At 41.7% G+C, this 26,217-nt stretch overlaps 1 protein-coding gene across 1 annotated transcript in view; it reads left to right on the plus strand.

The window, feature by feature from the left end:
• Nucleotides 1-4,870: 4,870 nt before the first annotated feature.
• The window catches only part of HK1 (hexokinase 1), a 68,033-nt gene continuing 46,686 nt past the window's right edge, over nt 4,871-26,217 (plus strand). The window contains exons 1-2 of the mRNA XM_073353512.1: nt 4,871-5,756; nt 18,330-18,492. Coding sequence (XP_073209613.1) covers nt 5,694-5,756; nt 18,330-18,492 — 226 coding nt within the window. The 5' untranslated portion in view covers nt 4,871-5,693. The remainder of the gene's footprint in view (nt 5,757-18,329; nt 18,493-26,217) is intronic.

Genomic DNA, 26,217 nt, shown 5'->3' on the forward strand with positions numbered 1-26,217 from the left:
AGCCATAAGTAATCTCCTGAGCATTACCCAGCCTCAATACCTCTGTTAGACAGCACCTTATTAATGCCATAGCAGACCCGCATGAGAATGGCCTCAGCAGTTGATCTCCCTGCCCAGAATTGGTTGGCTACCGACCAGTAACATTTTGAGGTGGCCAGCTTCCAGATGATAATGGCGACCTGTTTCTCCATGCGTACAGGACACCATGTATTGGTAGTCTGTCACTGAAGCTTCAGGGTCAGTTCTGCAGAGATCTCAAAAGAGGTAGCCTTCCCCATCCTGAAGTTCTCTTGCTTCGCCTGGTCTTCCCAGCTTTGCAAACCAATCCTCTCCCACCAGTCTAGGCTGGTTTCCCAGTTCCAGAAACAGTGCTGAATTCTGTGTAGGTGATCCAGAAACCAGTCCTCTTGTTCCAGCACCTATTTCACCCGGTGTTGAGTAATATTTAAAGAGGAAAATAACCTGTTAAGTGCTATTATTATTATTACATGCGGTGCAGCTGTAGCTGTGTTGGTCCCAGGATATTAGAGACACAAGGGGGTGAGGTAATATCTTTTATTGGACCAACTTCTGTTCGTGAGAGAACAAGCTTTTGAGCCACACAGAGCTCTTGTCTCATTGTTGTTACTGTTGTTGAGTTTGCTTGGAGTTCTTACTTATCAAACTCAAAAAATAATTCTTTACTCATCAAACTTGAAAAAAGGGGGAGGGGAATGGGTTGATAGTGAATGTGCTCGTCTTGCTGTCTGAACAGAGAAGGATTAATTCAAGCAGCCCCTCTTAAACATTTTGTCGTATGTGAAGCAGCTCATTATATTCCCTCTACTGGAACTTATAAATGCAGCCACAAAATGGGTGGGGAGAAGTGTAAAGATCACTTCCTTTTGCAAATTTAGAAATCTGATTATCTGGCACTAAGTTCTGAGCTAGAGGAGTCTTTGGGAGAGGAACTGCTCTAGTTGGGGAGACTGTACAAGTCTAGGTAAGCAAGTAGGAACAAGAAAGGTCTGGCGTATGTAAAAAGAATCCCCTGCTCCTTAAACACAAGATTGCTGCTGGCTGCTTAGTAATACAGCTGCAGATTGGGCAGGGCAATCCCCCCTTCTTCTTAAGCATGCTTAGGGGAAATCAAGGATGCTTGCCCAACCCCCTCCAAACAAAAGAGAAAGAAATAAGGTATGCAGATCAGTGAAACTCTTGATGGAAGTGTCACAAGAACTGAGCTTATATAAATACAGAAATCTAGGGAATGAAATCCTACTCATTGAGGCTGACTTGCCCAAGATAAAGAAAGATAAGCCTTGCAAAGGAGTCTGAGAATTTTGGTTAATGCAAACAACTGATTTCACCAGAATAGCTCTGAAAAGGAAGCCAACACCTGCAGGCCAAATATTTAATTACTTGGCTGCAGTAACTGACTTCAATGCAAACATTGTCAAGGCAATGTTTCAATGTCTAGGCTGTCTTTAGGGAATTACAGGCTTTCTCAGTAACATCTAATGTATTCAGCGAATGTCCCCATATTGTTAATTGCAGGGAACCTCCTTCTGCCTCTGGTAGCAGTCAATTTAGTGCACATATTCTGGCTTCAGTCACTGGAGGCTGTTCTAGTTTAAAGTCAGTGGGAGCTGTGCATGCACACTAGAGAGTGAATTTGCCCTTCAGCATGTAAAAAGGCTCTGACTCACTATTATTAATTATTTGTATTATCGTAGCACCTAGGAGCCCCAGTCATGGACCAGGACCCCATTGTGTTAAGTGCTGTACAAACACAGACCAAAATACAGTCTCTGCCCCAAAGAGCTCACAATCTAAGTAATTACAACCGAAGCATCTATTAATAGGCAAATTGGTGACTTTTGCTGTGTTTGAAACCTTTTCCTCCTCTGTATGGATAACATATGAATTATTCAGATACTATGGTGATAGGAGCTTGTAAGAACCTAGCTAGCTAGTAATTAATGTAGCTTATATAGTGCCTTTTGATCTGAAAATCTCAAAAGAATTTGTAGATATTAATTGCTTACATTTTAAGCCTCACAAAATTTGAAATGAGTTCGGGATGATGTCCCCTCCGGTAGCCCTTTCATTTCATATTGCTGTTCTAGCAATGGCCAGTATTTTGGGTTATTTACATAATGACCTCCACTAGATGGTGAACAATGAGAAATAAGTTTGTTTTCTTCTCATTTCCTTTCCTGTCTGGTCAACGGTGACATCTAGGTCACCAAAGGCAGCTCTGCTTTGCCTAGCAGAGCAGAACCCTACTAGCAATACTGCTTGGGAAAATCAGCCTGCAGACAGTGATGAAGTGAGATAGTTTCAACGCTTTTCCTTGGACTAGAATACGTTGTCTTTGTAATGCACCAGCCATTCCCCCAGCCATAGCTGAAGTCCCAGTGTTGCTGCCAAATCTTTGTCTCATGCTGAGCAACATACTGCTAGCAAGCCACAAGGCCAGATATTATGCTGTTGCTGTAAGATCAATGTAAGTGAGCTTCTCATTTCCATATGTAGTAAGATCTCTGAGCACAAAATCAGGTATCAGTTGTCACCCATTTAAATGCTTGTTTGTGAGCATGCATGGGTAGTGGAGGCTTAGTGACCTTTCTTTTGATGTTAGCTAAATGTTGCTGCAACCATTCTAATAGTTTAGGGGGAGATATTTAAAAGGCATAAATGATAGTTAGATGCCTAACTCTTATTGATTTTCAATGTAGGGGAGTAGGAGAAGGATTAGATATTTAGCTTCCATTTGTACCTCTGAAAATCACCCTTTTAGATTATATTTTTGGATAAGGGTCACTCTTTCTTGCGGAATGGGAAGGCAGTTGTTCATTCCTTGGTGAAGTCCTGGCTATATATTCCTCACGTCTCCCCCATCTCATTTTAAACTTCCTTATCTTCAGATCTTTGTGTTGCAGCCAGTGTGTCTCTGACTGATGACTCTAGTCTACAGGATTCCCTTCAGAGTCTGTCTACGCTGTTCTTAAATTGGTTTAGAGGTCACTGATGAAAAACACAAGGCAGCCTGCTCCCAACAAAGTTGAACTTCCAACTCTGCAGCTTCCCTAGTCCCCGCCAGAACAAGGGACAGTAATGAAAGGCTCTTAAGTCAGTGGGCACAACTTCCAGTGACTTTTAGAGTCGTGCCACTTTAATCCAGGGAAGAAGTTGGCCCTTGGGATCAATCACCGTGAGGAGCAGAGCACAGGCATTAGGCCACCAGCTTGGCAACTTTCAGTCTTTTAAGTCATTAACTCCTTCAAGGTAGCAGCCTTTACTACGTTGCCTTGTGTGCAGATGAAAAGCAAACTGTCAAAACACAGTGGAGTATAAAATTAACTCTAGTGGCTATTTTTCCTCTAGCACAATCTCTAACTGGCTGAAACCCTGCTATCTCCTTCAAAGATTTCCAAGTGAAGAAGGTCTTCTAAAAATAACTGTGACGGTTCATTTTTAACATGTACTTTTACTCTTCTGACATAAACCCAGGTTATCTGTCTGGTTAAACTGAGTTTGTGGTTGGTTTGTGTCACTGGATTGGTGCAAAACTAGAGCATACTGGTGAATAATATGGCCACTAGAGTGTGGTGGTCATATGAGGCATTACAAATCAAAGTTTTGTCTGCTTTCTGTGGTCCATACAGATCCTACAGCACGTTCCATAATGGTAGGGGTTTGTCCTGCTGTCCTTGGCCAAAACTCCCTCTTACATCAAACTCTTATGCTGGTTGCTTGCTTCTCTTTACCTTAGAGCTGGCTGTGTTTTGAAAAGAAAGTTATTGTAGACATGCAAACATCATCTTTTAAATTCTTCTAAAAATTGCATTGCGGTGTTCTCCATTTTATTGGGAATAACCTGAGAACATAAACCATCTTTATATCTGATTTTTGTTGGTCACCTTAGCCAGCCTGGTCTGTACTATTTATAAATACTATCTGAACAAATACCCCAAATAATCTTTGACACATGATTTCTGACTAGGGGCTAGAAGGCTTCACTCATTAGGGAGCTAGCAGACAGTATGAGGTTTTAGTTACATTTTTCACAGTAAAGGCTAGATTTTTAACACTGCTAGTTAGGACAAAGACTGTAATTCTTCTTCTTCTCCTCGATTGTAAAATGTGTCCAGCATAAGAAGGTAGCTGCCATCTGAATTGAATACACGGCCTTGATAAACGAGGGAGCAAAGGAATGTGGTTTAGCAGCTATTCAGAAGTAGCCAAATGACTTGCAGGAGCTATCAAGTGTGACAAACTAGGGTTGCAAACCTGCCAAGATTCATTCACTGGCGAGGAAGCATACTTCTTTTGGAGTAATTTTCATGCAGTGTCTAAAATACTTCACCTTTGTGATGATGATTTTGTAGTGTGAAAGCTTTTCAGTTATAACTTTATTTTGAATAGTTTATTTTCTGTATTTATTTATTTTCTATAATTATTTACATGGCTGCCAGAAGACAGCCCTGAAATTGAACAGGAGTACCGGTGGCACCTTAGAGACTAAGAAATGTATTTGAGCATAAGCTTTTTGGGGGGGGCTACAGCTTGAAATTGAGAAATCTCCTGTGTGCGAAGCTTAGGGACCCCACTGGAAGGTAACCATCCACTTTACTGCTATTTGCTTACACTTGTATCCCTGTAATCCCATTTAATACCTTCCAACACACCCTGCCGCCCTAATCCCAGAGGGAGGGCGCATGATCACCCCGGCCCATAGGAAGCAGCATAGGGCCTAGTAGTGATGCAACCGCCTCCCCGGTGTCCAGGCCACGAGGGTGGGGATGCTGCGGCGGCGCCAGCGGGTCACGTGACAGGGAGCGGCGCAGCCCCGACCTCCTCGTTCCGCCGCCTGCCGGCGAGCCCTGCAGGAGGCGGCGCGGGCCTTTCCCGCTCCCTGCCAACGTCAAGCGCCTAATGGCGCCCCGCGCAGCTCTGTTCGCGACGTGCCCTGGGCGGCGCGGGCGTGTTAAAACAGAGGGGCCGCTCCCCGAGGAGGCGGCACGCTAGGCTCCTCCTGGGTTTGAAGCATCCCTGTGGCCCCAGCGCGGCTCCCGGGTGTTGTGTGTGTTCCCACCGAGCCTTGCCCTGGGCCGCGGGTATTTACGTGCGAGAGGCTCTCAGGGGCCCCTCGGCCTTTAAGTGCAGGAATTTCCCCTGGCTCGTCTTGCTCTCGCTGTAAGTGCCATGCCCTGTGCAGGAAGTGATGGCCGCAGGCTCGCTCGCTCGGGCTGGAGCTTCGCGTAGCCGCCAAACAAGCAGGTGTCCCAGCGCGCCCGAAATAACTAACGTACGTGGGGAACGTGCAGTGATGTATCATTTTTGGGGCGCTGGGAAGCCCACCTTCTTTTCCTGCACATCGGCTGTCCATCACAGTGCCTAGGAGAGGGCTTGTCTCTTCCCCAATGCTGCAGAGCCCTCCCGTAACAGCCAATCCCAGCGCAGGAAGTGGGCAGGTTTTACTCTGTCACTATCCCCTGTGTGGAAAAACCCTCTGCATCCTTTTTTTGCTTGGTGGGGGGAGAGGAGGAAGAAGCGGTTCCCCTGCAGTTTAGAAGCTTTTCGTGCAAGGCGGGGGAGAGAAAAAAAAAAAAAAGATCCTTTAAATCGGTCCTGTGAGAGTTGTGTTTGTGTCCTGACTGCTTTGGTGTTCAGCAAAATCCTTCAATTATCTTACTTAATCAGACAGGATGATAGCTGCCCAGCTGCTGGCCTATTTCTTCACAGAATTGAAGGATGATCAGGTCAAAAAGGTAAGTCAGAAACCGAATATTTGCACCCCAATGGCCAATTTATTTTTCATAAAGATGTCTTTGTGTTGTCAGTGGGCGACCTGTGCTTCCACTTGATGAAAATATTTGTTAGAAAAGCTGAATGTAGCAAAATCGGAAATATTTGCTTTAATAAAACGAATTATCTTCTCTAGTGCATGTGGGGTGTTTTAGAAAAGCAGTGGAGCCTTGAGTTTGTAAAATGTGAAGGATATAACCCCTAAAAAGCTGTGTAATATGCTGCAGTGTCCTTGAAAGAAGGATGTAGATGTCATTTCTCTACTGAGCAGTCCCTCCAGGGCCTTTGAAGAATAGTCTAAAATACATGAATACAGTCAGTCAGTCTCATAATATGTGACTGTATGAACGGTAAATATGTTTTATTACACTGGGAATTCAAGGCCCAGGACACTTATTATTTAAAAATTAAGTTATCTTAACTGTAATTTATTCATTTTTAAAGTAGAGTCCTAACCAACAAAATCTGCCTATTTCTTGTTGTTAATCATTGCTAGCTAAAAAGATTACTTTAGAGTGAAAGAACTGAGTTGAATGTAACCTTGAAAATGTAGACTGATAATTTATTCACAAATCTGAAGCAATTTATTTATATTCTTATTAAAGTGGAAAAATAGGGTCACAAGAATTTCCGCTAAGGTTATTTTACCCAGTTATGCTTTGTCCCCATGTCTCATAGGTGGTCCCTTAGAGAGACGGGCCTCTATATAGAGGTGAAATATTTTGTTTTTAATATCATCAGAATAATGTCCTTAGGTCTCTTACGGGAGGGGGCCTAACATTTTATTATACTAGATGTAGCACCACTGCGGGTGTAGGCTATAAACACAGACTTTGCAGAAATATTAAAGAAAAAATATAAAAGTTTCCTTATGCTGCTGAATTTGTAATGACTGTAAGGTATTTTAACTACATTTGATGTAGTTTTGTTGTCAGTGTGTTATTGCAGCCTCGTATAAAAACAAAAAGAGCTCTAATTATCAGGAAGTCAGTTCCACGTGCATCACTTCAATACGTTTCTTTTTATTTTTTGCTCTTTGTAAACAGCAGCAGATATAGAGGTGGTCACTCCTTTTTTTTATTAGTGCTTGCACAGATGTGTCTTTCAAGAATGTGAGTTAAAAATAAATTCAAGTCACAAACAATTTTGGATTTTATGTTGTTGTCACTTATGAATGTATGGGCCAACAGTAATATTTTTATAGTGAATTGACAGAGGCTGGAAGTTGTGTTAAAAGCATGATTTTTAAGCACTTAAAGGAGAATATTGTTGTGTGCCAGTTAGTTGCATGGTGTTACTGTTTAACAGCATAGTACAAAATGGGTGTGGAGTTCAGTGTAAATAGATGGTAAAACAATATTACCTTATTTCTGAGTATTACTGGTTGCATGGGCGTGGTGGCTTAACATGAAAAGGAAAAGCATAGTAGTTTAGTTGAATAGTTAGGAATGCTGGAGATTTTGGTACTAGGCCAAAAAAAAAAAAAGGTTGACTCTCTTTCTGAAGAAGCTCAGTGGCCTTTCACAAGCAGGTGCCATAGCCTGGAAGATTCTGCCAACCTTTTCTGTACAACGTTTGTCCATATTATGTGGATTTGGGGGGAGAAATGGGGAGAAGGAGAGAGGAATATTGTTAAAGGTGCATGTAAGATTTTTTGTTAAACTCTGAATAATGTGGCCTTGTCCTTTTCTGTTAATGTTACAAATGTGCATTTTTGTAGTAATATCTGAGCTTGTCTGCCTAGACTACGGAAATTTGCACCTGTGTGACTAGATTAATGTTGCTACATTAGTGCAAATGGTCAGCGTAGATGCACTGGATTTGTACAATTTAGCCCAGTAACTAGCCAAGATGAGTCACGTTGGTGCATGCCACATCTTAACGCTGGTATATCCCATCCATGCTGGGGTTTTCTCCTATGTAGTTAAATCAGTGTACTGGTAACTACACCAGTGAGCAAAAAACAACCCCCCCAGAAAGCTATTCTCCCTCTTCCCCCAATAAAATAAAATAAAAAAACCAAACCAATAAAAACTCCAAACTCGGACAAAAAAACCAGTTAGGCAGGGCCTAAGAATGTGCTGTATTTTTAAAAGTTGCTTCTTGCAGCTTTAGGTCTCTTGTTTGTTCCATTAGGTTTTCCCCATCAAAAATATCTGTAGGAGGTAGAGGATTAGGAGTAACTGTTTAGTCTGGAGGAAGATCCTGAATTTGCCTTCTCACTGAATTTTTCTATTAGCTGAATCTATGTAACATGTATATTTGTTTTCTTGAAACACTTTTGCATGCCACTTACTGCTCCAGATTTACAAGCCTGTGTAAAGTATAATCTGTTTTTTTTGTTGTTACATTTAACAATCCAAAATAAACAAAAAATCACGACCACAGTGGAGGTGGTTCGTACAAAAGATGTCACAAGCTTTACATTTACTGCATCTGAAATGCTTGTTATGATGCATGCTATCGGTGAAGTTCTGTGGTGTTGTCTCACAGATATTGTTATAAAAATATAGACAGTGTGTTTGTAAATTTTGTTACAATGAGAATCATAATTTTATTTGACTGCACTAGAAACCATTGTGATTGGGTATTTTAGAAATATAGATTAAAATCCCATTTAGATTGCACACAAATCTAAGCATAGAAGTAAAATATTTCTATATGTGCACCCTAAATCAGAATCTATTGATATTGAAGCTAAGAACAGCGACCCCTCCCCCCTTTAAAAAAAAAAAGATAAATTAATAAAAAATCAGTTTGGGAAGGTTTATGAGGGGGCTGGATGGATCAGAATTCTAGTCCTGTTCTGACCCTCAAAATACTGGAGATCTATGCACCATGTTGACCCGTGATAGTGGTACAATTGTACTTATCCTCAGTATATTGCACACAAGAATACTTGCATTTATTTCTCATTTTCAGCTCCCTCCTAGCTGTGCTTCCTCCTCAAAAGGGGGAGGTCTCCTTTATTCTACTACAGACTGATTTGTTTCCACTCCTCAGTCACAACCCCTCTATTACCTGCCTCCCCTGTAACTTCGTACTGTTCCACATCCATATAGTTCCAACCCTGAATATAGGCCTGAATTTTTAATCTTAGTCTCCCCTGCACTGGTTCTTGGCCTGAGGTTTAGGTGACAGCTGGTAGTGCAGGTGGTGAGTCACACTGAGAATGCCACTATAGGGCATGGGGGATAAGGAAGGATTATCAGCAAAGAAGAGACAAGGTAGGCTGGAACTTGTTCAGCCTGAGTCCCACATTGGTCTGTATCTCAGTGACTAGAAATTTTCCCTTCTCCACAGAATCTTTGTGGTCACGTAATACAGGCAGTACTCTAGTGTCATTCACCTGGTAGTTAACCAGTTTCCTCAGAGTCAGTAACTTTAAGGATCTGTACTATAGGAGTTACCTTCGCATAGTGCGATTCATTGTGGAGATGATATGGTTCTGAGACATGTGCAGTACCTAGGTATAATGAGTTAAGAATACTGCCTCCAGCTTAACTCGAATATAGATATAAAATTTGTTTTTCTTTGTTTAAGACAGGCCCTTGAAGGAGAGATCCACTAATTTTGCTTAGTACAGTGTCTGGAAAATTTTAAAGGCAGGAATCACTATAGTGTGGAAAGAACATAGTGTGTGTTTCATGGGCAGAAATAGTATATGTGAACAAAATTTGTGGGGCTGTAATATATGAAAAAGGAGTCACTTCCATATAAAATCATGTGTCAATATATGATCTCATGCAAGTCCAATATGTAAACTAAGCTAAAAGTATACCATAGCATTAATAGGTACATAAGATGCATATAGTTTTGTTCCATGTGGGATAAACTGTGAAATGAATTGGAAAACTCACTTTTTCATTATAATTGGTATTGATGAGCTTTTGCTGATAGCAGCTCTGGTGGCAGTTTTAGGGCAAAATTTTAGGAGACGTATGGTAAGTTTGTCTCTCTGCACACATGCTGATTAAGACCTGATCCTGCAAAGAATTAAGCATAACTTTATGTACTGTGAAAGACCAGGGGGGTGAAGTAATATATTTTATTGGACCGCATTCTGTTGATGAAAGTGTGGCGAGAGTGTCACTCGAAAGCATCTCTCTTTCACCAACAGAAGGCAGTCCAATTAGGGTGCCAGACATCCGGTTTTAGACCGGAACGCTTCGTTGAAAAGGGACCCTAGTGGCTCTAGTCAGCACCAGTGGCTGGGCTGTTAAAAAGTCAAGTCAGCAGCGCAGCAGGGCTCATGCAGGCTCCCTGCCTGCCCTGGCTCCGTGCGGCTCCTGGAAGCGGCAACGTGTCCCTGCAGCCCCCGGCACAGGGGCCAAGGAGGCTCCATGTGCTGGCCCTACCCCAAGTGCTGGCTCTGAAGCTCCCATTGGCCAGAAACTGTGGCTAATGGGAGCTGCGGGGGCGGCGCCAGTGGGTGTGGGCAGCATGCACTGTGCAGAGCCGCCTGCTCGTGTCTCCGTCTGGGGGCCAAACATGCTGGCCACTTCTGGGAGCAGCGCGGAGCCAGGGCAGGCAGGGAGCCTGCTTTAGCCCCACTGCACTGCCAACTGGGAGCTGCCTGAAGTAAGCGCTGCCCAGCTGGAGCCCTCACCCCCTGCCCCAACCCAGTGAAAGTGGGTGAGGGTGAGGGAGGGGGGCTGGAGGGAGTGGGGGTGGGGCCTTGGGGAAGGGTAAGGGTAGGACTGTTAGGTTTTGTGCAATTAGAAAGTTGTCAACCCTAAGTCCAGTAAAAGATATTACCTCATGCATCTTGTCTGTAATATCCTGGGGCCACAACAACACTGCAAAGAACTTTATGTACTGTGATCATTCTCATTGACTTTCGTGTAACAGCTCACAGTACATAAAGTTGAGCAGGTGTATAAGTCTTTGCAGGATCAGGGCCTGGTCCTTCAAAAGGCTGAGTTCTTTTGTTTTCTATTAGATTTACAAATGCAATGGTAAGCTGTGTGTGAAGTTTAAGATTTTGCCAATTTTCTATCTAGTCAAGGAGCGGTTAATTTTTACTCATCGGGTGCCTGACAAAATCTCGAAATAGATAATGAAATAAAAAGGAAAAAACTCTGAAAAGCATTTTGTTTTTTAAAAATGCAGGCAATGTGATGTAAATGGCAATTGTTTGGATATAATAAAATTAATAGAATTAACTACCTGGAATCACTGCTGTATAGGAGCCATTAAAAGGTTACAAACTGAAGCAATATGTAATTGAAAAGGGAAGAGTCTTGCAATGTTTAAACTATTTTCATTAGTGCATCTTTTACTCCTGATGAATATTCCTCACATTTAAATGAGCATGCTACATGAACAACTGTATAGTAGGAGTGTTTGCATAAGTTAATGACTTCCCTATAAGGACTGTGTGAATAAAATAGGTGCTAATGAGTTTTGGAAATCTTTATAAGAAGGAGGCCTCTCTCTGTCCTTGGGTATGCCTGAGACTCCCATTGGTGTCAGTGCAAACTAGATATGCATCTAAGGGCAGTTATTGGGCCTTAGTAACTGAGTCGGTGTTTAGGTAGAAGTGTGAGCACATACAGTTATATTTATCTACAGATCCCCCAACAGATTACTGCAGTTCTTGGAATTCAAGAAGTCTTTTCTAATGTATGAAAATGAATCAGCATTACATGTTTTAGTCAAGAAAAATTACTAGTATACTATTTTGTTTATAGCACTCTCCATTTAAAAAATAGTTAATATACTTTTAAAATCAAATGGAAACTATTAAGTCTTTTGTAGGGCTCCATGCTTCCATTATCATGAATTATGTCATTTCTCAGGACATGCCAGCTGTTGGTAAAGGTACAAATTCTGCTGTTGGCATCAGTGCAGCCGTTCACTTCAAAACTTCAGAGTCACTCTGCTGAACCTTTGGAGGGCTTCTTCCCTTCCCTTCCATATAAGTTCCTCAGGACCATCTCCCAGCGTGCGCAGGCAGCAGCAGCCAGATCTTCACAGAAGGTCTTCCCAGCTTGAAATCGGGATAAGCTCCACTGGTGCAAGCATGGGCTTTGCCTGCCTGCACTAGGGATTGTAGCAGGCAGCTGCACCAATGGGTGTGTAATCTGGGCAAATCCTGTTTCAAGTATTGTATGTTGGGCAATAATGAGAGGATGCCACGCTTGTAAAACTGAACAGGCTCTTTAATGAGAGAACTGTGTTACAGAGATGCTGCAGCTTCAGTTAGCTGTCAAGCCATGTGCGTACAGACTGACTTGCCGATGCCTCCTCCAAACTTTTCTGCAACCTGAGCTCAGGGCTGGTCCTCAGTGTTTTGTAACTCAGGGCGGAAAACGTTTTTGGTGTTCCCCCAACAGCTGAGCTACAAAACCCAAAAAGCCAACAAAAAACTCCCAACCCAAACAAACTAAAATCAGACCAGCACCTCCCCAGGTGTTCATTTGGCACCACCCTTAATGTTTGTCCCTGTGGCTGGCCCTGCCTGTGCTGCTGCCTCCTAATTCCACACAGGTTGCTTCATCGTCAGTCTAGAGAAGGTCTAAATAGTTTCCAGATGAGCTCTTGTGGGGAACACCTTATTAAATCTCCTATTCAGTAAAGTGGCACTTTCCTAATTGTGGCCTCTCAGCAAACATTTTCCAAAGTGTCCCTTAACTGGATATTGTGCATGAGCTATATTTGATACTTAACCAGAAAAAGGAGAGTGTGTATTGTTTGTAGTGATTTTTCTTGTAGTTCGTGCTTAATTAGTAGCTCTGTAAGGGGAATGACTTCAAGAAAGCAGTGTCCATCTCCTTCCCCTCCCACCACACCCTTATACTTGGTAGAATGACTGTAACCATTTTCCGTCAACAAAGAGAGCTGGCTGGTTTGTTAGAAGTGGAATGCATTGAAGCGATCTGTTTTGAAGTGAGATTTTCCATGGATTTCAGTGTGCATCTCTGTACACCCAAGATCCCTGCCATAATTGTGTAACTGTGAGAAATGTTGTCATTGGTTTTTCAGAATGAGAAAAATATCCACCTTTTACTGTACATGGTGTTTGTTTAGCTTTATCAAGGAATGGTACATTGTCCAAGAGGTGGTCAGCTCAGGCTAGTTTGATTTTGATTTCCTTTCTTCGAACACCCTCACTAAAGTTTATGCAAATAGTATAGGTGGATCACTTCTTTAGCCTTCAACACGTTATTGTAAATGGGAGGCAGGAGGTGGAGCATCTACAGAGTTTATTTTAGATGCATTACAAGATATTATAAAGCATCTAACAGCCAATTAGATCACTACAAGAGCAAGGAGATTATGGACAGTCAAGACTTAGAATGATGGTGCAGTCTGATGACGGTGCAGCCTTAATTAGTGTCCCCCCCCCCCATTCGTTTTAAAAAGACAATACCTCAGGCCTCTTGCATATGGCTGAGTGCTGGAGACTGATGCCTTCTGTTTATTCCCAGAAAACCTGCGGCATGGGTAGCAGCAGTGCAAGGCCCCTCACCCTTTCACCGTTATGCCTTAGCTGTTTTGGAGAGACAGCCTTGAGTAGTGGTAGCGTAATTCACTCTCCAGAATCATTGAGTTCTTGGTCTGTTTATTGAAACTGCCCATGAAAGCGCCATCTGTGGTGGTTTCGGTAATGAGGATACTCCTCCACTAGGAGGGGGACTGAGCACCAACTCATTCCAATGTTCTGAACGTGAGATTGTAACAGCATCCACCCGCTACTGATCTGGACTGGATTCAGACAGATGATTTCAAGATCAGATGGCTAGTTTTTAGGTGGAACCCTGGATAAATTAATATAATCTCCCATTTATGGACTCGTGTATAGTATTATTTCTTGTAATTGCTGTGTCTAATTTTTTTCCCAATTTATCTTTCGGTAACTTTCCAATTTTCTTCTGTTAAGCTGTGTATTAAATGCTTTACAACATATTCAAGGATTGATAATAAAAAAGGTTCAACCTAACTTTGACGCAGAGGGATGAGGATGCAGCCCTATCGATTTAAGATGAGACCAAGTGAGATCTGACAGGCTAAATATGGTTAGACCTGGTCAGTGCAAGAGAAATCTAAGGTGCTGCAGGAAGTGTTGTTTTCGGTGGCTCAATAGTTCAGAGCACTGGTACATGAATACTTGGTAATTATGTTAGGGTGCCTTGTTCTGTCACATGTGCCATCTGCGGTTGAGATGTCAAACTGAGATTTTGATCACTTGGGATTGAAATACTTTTTGCAAGAGTAATTGCATTGGGACTGGTTTCCTGTCCAAATTCCATTTTGGGCCCTAATTACATTCTGACTGGCTATATTCTCCTTAAGCTGGACAATAGTAGAGTATTCTTCGTCACTTCCTGCCTTACACCCACACACTAAACAACAGTTTATGTTCATCTGTGTATATATGTGAGAGTACGTTATGGTGCTGGTGTGGTAATCAAAGTCGGGTTTTTGAATGATGGATATTAATATTACCTAATCAAATACAAGATTAAAGGAGAGGGTCTTGGTAAAGGACCCTCATGTATCTGATGTGTTTGCGCCACTGCAGGCACATTGATTGTCAGGTACATGGGTTGCATTTTAATGCTCTGGACCATGTAGTAAGCTGTGGTTAGTACAGAGAGTAAAAGAGGCCATGTGACGTGGAAAGTGTTGCTTCAGGCTGATGAATTTCTAGGTCAATATTTACAAGCCAGACAGTAAACTGGGATAGACTAGAAGCTGATGGTAAACAAGAATGGGACACAGATGTCTTTTAACCAGATCTCTGAAGGTTGAATTGTTTCTCTGAAGTATCATGCTGCTGTTATCCTCTTCAAAGAGGATTTGTGTAATATTGTGAACAAAACAGTGCTGGGCATCAGGGGAAGCTGGAACTCACACCTCTTTCCAGTGGTATAATTTCCTATTTCTAACTATGTAGGGTTGTGAAATAATGAACTGTAAAACTGACATTTTTGTGTACTGAAAGGCTGGCACTGACCCCGGACTGAGTTACCCTTGGTCTTGGGCTGGGGTAATTTTAGAGGGGTGTGTGGGGATGTGGCTCTTTGAAGTTGGTCAGTGGTTAGAATGCTCTAATAAATTCTGGAAACGTGGATTAGTGAGCAAGGACAGATGAGTCAGTCAGAGGGTGCGTGATAAGCTGCAGATCCATGACATTAATTTATCATTTTGCCTCCACATATTAGATGTGTTCTTATGCTTTTATATAATATACAATAAATATGTTTATAAAACATTTTTGGATCCTTTGTGATGAAAGGCACTAAATATGAGAGGATAATATATAGAGGAAACAAATCCCCCCCCCCCCCAATCCACTGAGATGAGAATAGATGTTAAAAAGGGAGATTTTTATCCTAAACTTTCCATTTATCAACAGTCCAAAGAGTTAAATAACTTGGGAATGAGCTTTCCTTGCCTCTTCAGATTAATCCAGGTGGTTTCATTAATAATTACGGCTGTTTCTGTTGCTTTTTGGCAATGCGCTCTTGTGATGTGTAGCTGTGTGCAGATGTGGCCAGGAAGTTTTGTAACCCTGAGTCTTGCAGGGTGGATGAAGCTTAGCCAGACTGACTCCTTTATGGTTCCCACAGAAGTCTGAATGTGTTGCTCTTTGATGCATTTCATCTTGTGATCACATGGCAAATGCCTCTAGTTTGTCTAGCTGTCTTGGTTGCTGTTGTCTCCTGACATCTCTTGCTCTGGGGAATGTTTGCACAGATAATATCTTTGGCATACCAGATGGGAGCAGACGCCCATATAGTGCTGCATGCTGGACAGTGGACTCAATCCTTCCAGCAGTTGTGTGTGCAGCTATCATAGACTTGGGGCAGAATTGGGTCTATTATTGTTGAAATGCAAGTTTTCCTTATTGTGTGGAAATGCAAAAATTGTGCTATGTCTTTGTCAAAGTTATCACTGCCTTGAATGCTCCTGTAGTTTACTGCACTACTTCATTTTTTCTTGGGAGAGAATCAGAGAAATGAGGACTCTGCTCGCTGGATATTTTCTAATCAAATAAGCTATTGAATAGTTCTTCTGGTTATTTTCTTGCTCAGCTTGATAAATATTGTAATTGCTGAATTGTAAAAATTAATTTGAAGACTGTTGGGGATTTATTTCATGCCCTTGGGGCAGTTGCTTTTGTGGACGAGGGAAAAGATTTTTAAAAGACGCAAAGCAGAGATTTATTCATTAATATTTCTGTGCAGAATAATGTAATACACAGATATTTGTATTCGGAGAAGTGTGTACCTGAATCTAGAAAGGATCCAAATCTGGAATCTTGAATTCAAATCTCTGTACCTCTTTGGTATTGGGTTTGTTTCCATGGTTCTAAATGTGTCCCAGTGGTTTTGGTGCCATTCTGGATTCAAAACCAGACTGGACATGCACTATGTTTGTAGTTTGGATGTGATCCGTGATCTTGCAAGATTTTCTGCATGTTGTTTTTGTAAATGTTAACCAAACTAGTAATGATCTGTTTGAGCCTTCTAACCTTGTTCAGAGCCTGCTGTAGACAGCCCTGCTATGTCAGGTCAGCCTTCTGCAAAATGTGTATAATAGAGTCTATGATCCTGTAGCTTCTGGGGAAGTAGCACTCGGTAGATACTCTGGTGAACTGGAGAGTAGTGTACACTGTACCCTTGATTCATTCTGAGCTATGCTCCACAAAATTATGAAGAATTCAGATTCAAAAGCTTTTTGGAACTGTTGCATAATGTATTTAAATGCCTTAGTGTCACTCTACTCTGGGAGCCCAGATCTGCAAGCCACTGTTACCTCACTACCTTAATAAGAGAGCGCTTTGCTGGAGACAGACCAGTCTGTCTGCTTCACTAGCAAATACCTTGAGACTCTGCCAGTTTTAACTGTGCCTTGCATAAGTGATCCCCAATTCCTGAGTTCTCCAGGGATGTCTGTCTGCAGTGTCCATTCCCTCTCACTGAGCACTCACAGAAATTAAGTTTGCTACCTCCAAAGAGCCAGAGCACACACCAGTCTGTTAGTTTGGCTGAAATCCCTGCACTGGGCTGACTTTGTAATAAAACAAGAATAAGCTTATTAATAAAGAAACAGATTTAGGTGATACCAAGGAAGAATTAAAAAGATAGGAAAGGATTACAAACAATACAAAAATAACACACTTTCTGGTGCCTACACCTTAATTTTAGCAAGCAATGTCTTTAGCTAAAATGATTTCTCAATTACATCAAGCTACCAGCATTTCTAGCCTTCCAGGCAAGAGGATCCAGTGCTGCCTCCTTTCCCGCCAGGGGATGGATAGCTAGAATGTATTTTTGCTCCCCTTATATTTCCCAAAATCCATTTTTTTTGTCTCAAGAGCCAGGAAAACCTCCTGAAAATTCAGAATCTGGTGTGTATGTCCCCTCCCTCAGTGTGCTCATCGAGCTGTTTCCTCTGCTACTTGTTAGCTTGATTGCTTTGTTTACCTTATGTGCAATTTTACTTTAATTGTCTTTAACTTGCAGTCAAGCCATGCAGACAGACAAATTTGCATTCCCTTATCTAAGGCAGGCTCGTTTATCCACTGCTGCTAAAAGGAAAAGGAGTACTTGTGGCACCTGAGAGACTAACCAATTTATTTGAGCATAAGCTTTCATGAGCTACAGCTCACTTCACTGGGTGCATAAAGTGGAAAATACAGTGAGGAGATTTATATACACACAGACCGTGGAAAAAATGGGTGTTTATAATACACATTGTAAGGAGAGTGATCACTTAAGATGAGCGATTACCAGCAGGAGAGTGGGATGGGGGGGGGGGGGGAGAGAACCTTTAGAAGTGATAATCAAGGTGGGCCATTTCCAGCACATTTCTAGGAGTTAACAAGAATGTCTGAGGAACAGTGGGGGGGAAGGAGAGGAGAGGAATAAACAAGGGGAAATAGTTTTACTTTGTATAATGACTCAACCCCTCCCAGTCTCTATTCAAGCCTAAGTTAATTGTATCCAATTTGCAAATTAATTCCAATTCAGCAGTCTCTCGTTGGAGTCTGTTTTTGAAGTTTTTTTGTTGAAGAATTGCCACTTTTAGGTCAGAAATCGAGTGACCAGAGAGATTGAAGTGTCCTCCGAGTGGTTTATGAATGTTATAATTCTTGACATCTGATTTGTGTCCATTTATTCTTTTACGTAGAGACTGTCCAGTTTGACCAATGTACATGGCAGAGGGGCATTGCTGGCACATGATGGTATATATCACATTGGTAGATGTGCAGGTGAACGAGCCTCTGATAGTGTGGCTGATGTGATTAGGCCCTATGATGGTGTCCCACAGGTGTCCCGGTGTGGTGTCCCACAGATTAGGCCCTATGATTAGGCCTATGATGTCCCACAGATTAGGCCCTATGATGGTGTCCCACAGATGATCTCTGTGTGTATATAATGTCTGCTGCAGTTTCCACGGTATGCATCCGATGAAGTGAGCTGTAGCTCACGAAAGCTCATGCTCAAATAAATTGGTTAGTCTCTAAGGTGCCACAAGTACTCCTTTTCTTTTAACTTCACTTTTATTTTCTTTATTTCCAGATTGATAAATATCTTTATTCCATGCGGCTCTCTGATGAAACACTGGTGGATATTATGGCTCGCTTCAAGAGGGAGATGCAAAACGGTCTTTCTAGAGACTTCAATCCAACAGCCACAGTAAAAATGCTTCCTACATTTGTAAGGTCAATTCCTGATGGCTCAGGTAAGGATTAGAATATTGTGTGATGTGTTAATGTAAGACACTGCATGAAAATGTCTTTTTAAACACTACTGAAACCAAACAAAGCATTTTACTTTCTGGAAAGCCTCATATGCATGTATTCATTCCAATGCATGGATCTAACTTGCATAATTTCTTTACAGACCTATGCAAAATGGGTCACATTAAACCTGGAAGAGATTTTTTTACACTTCTTTCTAGGTATTCTGTCTATCAACACTCCCACACTGTTAGTCGGATTGAAAACCTTGTTTTCATTACAAAATTCTTGTTGGTAAAATTACAGATTTTTTTTTTTTTTTAACCGATTAGCAGTGGTGTATAGTGGACTAGGGGTTTTAAAGGTGGACATATGAGTGAGTGTCTTTTAAAAATACCACATATCCTTCACAACCCAAGGAGATGGTGCGTTGGTATTTGGTAGCAGATTTTGCCCTTATTTTAATTCTCTCAGTGATTCATTTTCAGTCTCTGCGTTATTTAATATACATGAGTTAGTAATTACACTGCATTTCTGCAGTAGATTTAAATCTTTGTTTGCAGCATAGTTGTGCAGTCATGTTGGGAGAACCAGTTGGGTTAAAACCAAAAAGTTAATATTAGGCAGTGAAACACTGGGCTGTATTGTGAGTGGAAATCTTTTATGCTTCTGCTCTGCTTTCGCTTCTTGTAGCTTAATACTAATTTTTTATGCTTGAAATTAGAGAACTGTGTTACGCATATTTTTCAAGTCCCCCAGTTTCACTTTTGTGCTGTTGGCTACTATGTTGAAATTTACTAGTGTGCGGATTGCCAGCCCAAAGCCATTTATCCGCTTAAGCCAGACATAGAAGCTGCTGTGGCAGACCCTTGGTGAAGTGACCATGCATAGTTGCTACGGGAATGGGTTTTGCCAGGGTAGTGGGAGTGATCCTGGGTTGGGGGTCCATGTTTATGTAGATTCAGTAGCCCCAATGTCTCATGCAACAGATATGGAGAGTATATGGCTGCCATAGAGGGGTGATTCAGGAGTTCTGCACTCTGGCTATGAATGGGATGGAATGGATTTCATTTTTCCACTCCCTCTGCATGCTACCACACTGAACCCAAATACTTTAGACTTTCTACAGAGGGAGTAAATTTCACTCTATGTGCATGTGTTGAGTTGTATGTTGGCCTAAGAAGGAAGGAATGACATGGCTGTGACTGGCCATGCATTCTGTTCTCCTGTTCATTGCTGCAGAGAATGTATGTTCCTGGTGCCCTATGGCAATTCTAACATTTTGCTGACCCTGAGCTTCAGATTTTCCTGCATCTTCACTTCTTCCAGGCAAGCACAAATATATCCCCTATCTCACCAACACTCAGTCTCTATTAGATAAAAACCGTGACACATACTGGTAAGTGAAACAGATAACATTATGAATTATTAAAAGACATAAATACAGAACCAGGAGACCTTTAGGCACAATGCAGCATGCTGCAGGATGGCCTAGGCCTGGAATAGGTGGGAGGTATTGGGCGTCAAGATTTAGAAACCATCGGGGTTGGACCTGGTGCAACAAGCCTGGTTCCAGGCAGTGCTGTTAGCGTCTCACTTTCATAAACAACAGCTTAACTTGGAATAAAAAACAAAATATAATAAAATAGTGACATTAAAATCCAATCCTTAGGCAGAGCTGAGACAGGAAAAATGTAAAATTTAGTGTCTCCCCTCATCAGGAGTGTACAAATGAATTAAAATATTGGTTTCATCATAAATATTACATGACTTACAAAAAGAAACGGCAGATATTATTCAAGAAGTGCTTTTATTGCTCAACTCTATTCCCATTTAAATTGGTGATAATAAAACTCCCATTGACTTCATTGGTGCACAAAGAAAGTGGTGATAGTACGTGTGTTGCTGTACAAACATAGAAGATGACACCAGCCTTCTCCAAGGAGCTTGCAGTCTATATCTAGTTCAGACACAGAAGTAGACTGTGCACTCTTGAAGTAGTGTAGGTTTTTAGTATCTATCTTTGGATAATAATTGAAAAATTAAATGATTATGCTGCTCAATATTTGTATAAAATGCATGTCTGACTTAAAATATGAAAAATACAATATTTTCTGTACGTAACTATTGGTGTTTGTGTTCCTGAAATTGCAAATACATTGTCCGTCATGTGTCTTACATTCTCCACAAATGAAAAATCCAGTATTGAACTAATGAGACTAGAGTGCCCCTTTCATTTTTAATAATAGAATGCTGAATGAAGATTTTTGCCCTTACTCTTCTGTACAAAATCCTTTACCACAGTCATGGAAAAGTGGCTGTTATATCTCTGTTTAGACTCTGGTAAAAGATGTTGGACATAACTCACCCATTGTATGAGCCAATAAAAAGCGGCACCAGGTGAAACTGGAAATGGGAAAATATTGAGCAGTTCATGGATTTCTGGGACCTAGAACCTAATGCACTCAGACCAGACACACATGTATCTAAGGCCTTGTCTACACTACTGGGGTAAGCTGACCTAAGTTGCGCTACTCCAGCCATGTGAGTAATGTAACTGGAGTCGACGTAGCTTAGGTCGAGTTACCACGGTGTCTTTACTGCGCTGTGTCAACGGGAGACACTCTCCCATTGACTTGCCTTCCTCTCGGGGAGCTGGAGTATCGGACCGGAGAGCACTCTGCCATTGATTTAGTGAGTCTTCACTAGACCCACTAAATTGACACACGCTGCTGCATCGATTGCAGAGTCGATCTCCCCAGTAGTGAAGACAAACCCTAAGATCAGAATAGAGTCCTGTGGGAACAATCTTGCTAACAAGATTTACAAGATTGTTAAATCTTGTAACAACTGTGGAAAATTTAGTGACAATAATTTCAGTGCATGAATTAGCTGTAAATCCCAAACCATGAAGGATGAATGAAAGCTTAATATTCTGAAGAAATTCTGTTAATAATAAACCTTTTGAGTAATATCTTTTAAAGACTTTGGAGATGTTCTTAGAATTATTATTATTTTTTAAAATTCTGAAGTCATTAATTTGAGAATGCAGAAATGTTCTTGGCCATAATGGTCAGGAAAGCATCTGAAGCTATTTAAAATGCTTTACAAAAAGATCTTTATGAATTAACTTCTGGTATGCTTAATTGCATTTTTGTGTTACAAAACTTAGACTAAAGGCTGTTACTTAGGTTTAAGTTGTGAAATAATCTAAATCTGAAACATTAATATACTCATAGAATGTTTTTTTTTTTTAAACTGAAAAGCCTGAATTTCTTATTAAACTTTTGGTTTGTAAGGAGAGCCAAATATATTTGCAAACAAATGTGTTAATTTGTTACCTATTGCCGGAATAGACGTTTCTGAAGTGCAGTATTTGTTTGAAGTATATTCCAGGGTGCATTTAAGCTTGAAAAAGGACCATCTGTTCTAGTGTTTGTTTATCATTCATTATTGAAGGTAATGGCTTGTACCAGACAAATGATGTTTTCTTATGTTATGGCTTATTCAGGTATTTCATTTAATGAGGTGACCGGGGTGAATACTTTAACTTCGATTCTGTGACAGCTGAGACAGCTATGAAAACCCTTTTTACTGTGTTAAATATGATAAAAGAAGCTACATGAAGAATTTTGAGGCTATGTTCAGATTTTAAATTATGTTCATTTGCACAACTTAAATAATTTCTAAAACTGTGTAGTTTTAAAATACATGTGAAAGTACTAAGGGAGCTTTCTTCCAGTAAACAAAACAGGATCAGCCCAATGTTTGAGGCAGCAGAAAAAGAGAGCTTGAAGTTATGTGGTAAAAGTATTAGAAGAGACTTAGATTATAAATTTTGTCTTTAATATTCAACTTTACCAGTTGTAGTTTATTTTTTATGTATGAATTGTTTTTGATGTCTCGCATATGGTGGTTTGCTTGATACTAGATGCTGCAACTTGGGAGAACTTGAACAACTTCTGTAGGGAACTTACTTACCCCTTTAGGAGTTCCTAATTTCCAGGATGGAAAATGACAGCTGGTAGGTGTCTCAGACTGGCCCAGTAATCCCCTGTACAGTCACCAGTCTGTTGCAAGTGGATCCAGTCATTGGGCCCCACATGTTTCCAAAGCAACTGGGTCTGGGTAGAGTCTAGTCACTATTTCTAGCTCTGGGACTCTAGAGAGCATGCTCCCAGGGTCAGCCCCCTTGTCTGACATCCTTCCGTGAGATATGGAAAACTTCTATACAGCCACCCTAGATGCTGAAACCAGCGTGAGACCTCCTGACCTCCCCGAGTCACTTACACATGCTCCCTCCATAGTTCCCTCTAGGCTGTGGGCACTCTGGTTTCACTCACTTAACCCCTTGAGAAACAGTGTGGCAGAAAAGCAAGGAACCCAAGTGTAGCTGAGGAATTGCTTAATCACAAAAAGAAAAGGAGTACTTGTGGCACCTTAGAGACTAACCAATTTATTTGAGCATGAGCTTTCGTGAGCTACAGCTCACTTCATTGGATGCATACCGTGGAAACTGCAGCAGACATTATATACACACAGAGATCATGAAACAATACCTCCTCCCACCCCACTGTCCTGCTGGTAATAGCTTATCTAAAGTGATCATCAAGTTGGGCCATTTCCAGCACAAATCCAGGTTTTCTCGCCCTCCACCCCCCCCGCCCCCCACACAAACTCTCTCTCCTGCTGGTAATAGCCCATCCAAAGTGACAACTCTCTTCACAATGTGCATGATAATCAAGGTGGGCCATTTCCTGCACAAATCCAGGTTCTGTCACTCCCTCACCCCCCTCCAAAAACCACACACACAAACTCACTATCCTGCTAGTAATAGCTCATCCAAAGTGACCACTCTCCCTACAATGTGCATGGTAATCAAGGTGGGCCATGTCCAGCACAAATCCAGGCTTTCTCACACCCCCCGCCCCCTTTTTTTCCGGACAGTCTCTATGTAAAAGAATAAATGGACACAAATCAGATGTAAAGAATTATAACATTCATAAACCAGTCGGAGAACACTTCAATCTCTCTGGTCACGCAATCACAGACATGAAGGTCGCTATCTTAAAACAAAAAAACTTCAAATCCAGACTCCAGCAAGAAACTGCTGAATTGGAATTCATTTGCAAATTGGATACTATTAATTTAGGCTTAAATAGAGACTGGGAGTGGCTATTTCCCCTTGTTTTTTCCTACCCCCCCCCCAGACGTTCTGGTTAAACTTGGATTTAAACTTGGAGAGTTGTCACTTTGGATGAGCTATTACCAGCAGGAGAGTGAGTTTGTGTGTGAGGGTGTGGAGGGTGAGAGAACCTGGATTTGTGCTGGAAATGGCCCAACTTGATGATCACTTCAGATAAGCTATTACCAGCAGGACAGTGGGGTGGGAGGAGGTATTGTTTCATGATCTCTGTGTGTATATAATATCTGCTGCAGTTTCCACGGTATGCATCCGATGAAGTGAGCTGTAGCTCACGAAAGCTCATGCTCAAATAAATTGGTTCATCTCTAAGGTGCCACAAGTACTCCTTTTCTTTTTGCGAATACAGACTAACACGGCTGTTACTCTGAAACCTGCTTAATCACAGTCATTTGAGGCCTTGTCTAGAGGGAGAAAGTGTGTGGTAGCAGGATCCACATAGCCAGTTAGTGCACAGCATGCTAGTGTGCCATAGATTTATACCCATGTTGCCGTGTACTAACGCTCAGTGTAGACAAGCCATTACTCTTAAAACACTTGAGAGTTATAGCACTTGGAAAATAACAAGTCCTGACATGCCCCCTCTCCTAGTTTGAGCTCCTCCTTTCACGTGAGTCTGTGGTTCATCAGGGCTTGTCAACATTGCTATGCTGCTGTAGTGCTTCAGTGAAGATGCTACCTCTGCTGATGGGAGAGCTCCACCTCTCCAGGAGGTGGTAGCTATTGCGACAGGAGAAGCACGCCTGTTGACATAGCACTGTCTACATCAGGAGTTCGGTTGGAGCAACACAGTTATACAGAGATGTGCCTTTTCCATACCCCTGAGTGACGTGGTTTTACCGACCATAAATTCGTAATGTAGACGCGGGCTCAGTGTTTCAGATGGGGCAGAGTCCCTCCTGCCCTCTCTCTCCTGCAAGTCCTCCTTATGTGTGGTGGTGGTCAGTCCCCACAGAGCAGAATCCCATCTTACATAGGGCCTTTTTTCCGTGCAATGCGCTCAAACTGTGGGGTTCTGTGTTCACCAGTCTTCAGCAAGGTGTCAAATGCCTTTCCTAGGCAGGGCAACTGCCTGGAATGCAGCAGAGTAGGTTGCCCCTGGACAAGTTTGAACTAATGCAGCTATAGTGCCAATATATCAACACAGGTACAAAACAGATTTCACAATTTGATGTAGTCCTATCACACTTTGTCACAGTGGGATCATTCCTTCTTGAAAGTTACACTGCCTATGGAAGCTTAGTAGGCAGGTTTCTGGAAGACTCTGTGCACATAACATCAAAGCGGGACAGATGAGGAGAGGTGGAAGTATAAATAAGACTCTACTAGCTTTTACAGAGGAGTGGTCAGAATAATGTCAGATGTAAGTTCTGGTAGCAGTAGGCAAATTACAGACACATGAGTTGTGGGACAAAGATTTGGGGTCAGTCAAATTAGATTCTTGACCATATAGATGGATGCGAGAGTTGAGTTGAAGAGAAGCTGGAGATAATGAAGTTTCAGGGATGATACTTAGCAGTTAAAAGTGCATCAGTATTGATTTTAGACAGACACATGGCTGAAACAAGCAATGTCAAGGGAGTTGGGAATTTCCTTCATAGGAATTATACAAGAGGTTGAATTCAAAAGAAAGGTGAGATAGATATTTATATGGATCAAGGATTGAATCCCGTGAGGCATCATAGTAATGAGGACAAGTGGTGCAATTGGGTCTGTGCTAACTGCAATGAATGGTATAATATGTGGCAAAGGATTTATTCTGTTACTCTTGATAAGTGAAATCCTGGTCCAGAAGAAGTCCGTGGCAAAACTCTCATTGACTTCAATCGAGCCACATATGTATATGTAGTTTCTGAAGTTTAACCAAAGTGACAAATCAGTGAAGAGGTGGAATTTGGGAGAACACAAGAAAGTGCAGTGTTACCTTAACTGTGCTGCTAAGCTGGAAACAGCCTTCTAAAATCCATTGGCTTTTCTGTGTGTGTGGGTGGGGAGGAGGAGCGTGGCTCAAGGGCTTCAGTGTTCATGTATTGCACATACTGGCCTGTAGCTCATTGTTATAAAGATTGTGTAAGTGTTTCCCTCATTATCTCTTCTTTAAACCGTTAATGATCACTGTCCTGGTTTGTTCCATTGTCGGATAAGACAAGACAGTTCAAGTGTCATCACCTGGATCAGTCAAGTATATTTACACAGCAGTAAAACAAGCACTGAAAGTGTGACCTTTTCAGATATATGCCAGTCTCTGTAGCATGACTGGGTCACATTCTTAAGGCTTTTTGAACTGCTCTTGAGGTAGATGATCAACTGAATTGGCTTCGAAGTTTTGAAACCCGTCTCCTCTCCTTTTGAGATAGGGACGGAAATGTCCTAATATTTTCCCTGGTTTGCAGGAGGAGATCATTTTAGGCAGCTGTATCTGTGTCAGATTCAGCAGAAGTCACAAATTTTGAACTCGTCTGTTGTGACAGCTATCGGTTTGTCGAGACAGTTTTTAGTATGACTTCTCTCTGTCTGACATCTG

Source organism: Lepidochelys kempii, chromosome 7 (genome assembly GCF_965140265.1).
Source record: "Lepidochelys kempii isolate rLepKem1 chromosome 7, rLepKem1.hap2, whole genome shotgun sequence".
In the NCBI taxonomy this organism is placed as follows: Eukaryota; Metazoa; Chordata; order Testudines; family Cheloniidae; genus Lepidochelys; species Lepidochelys kempii.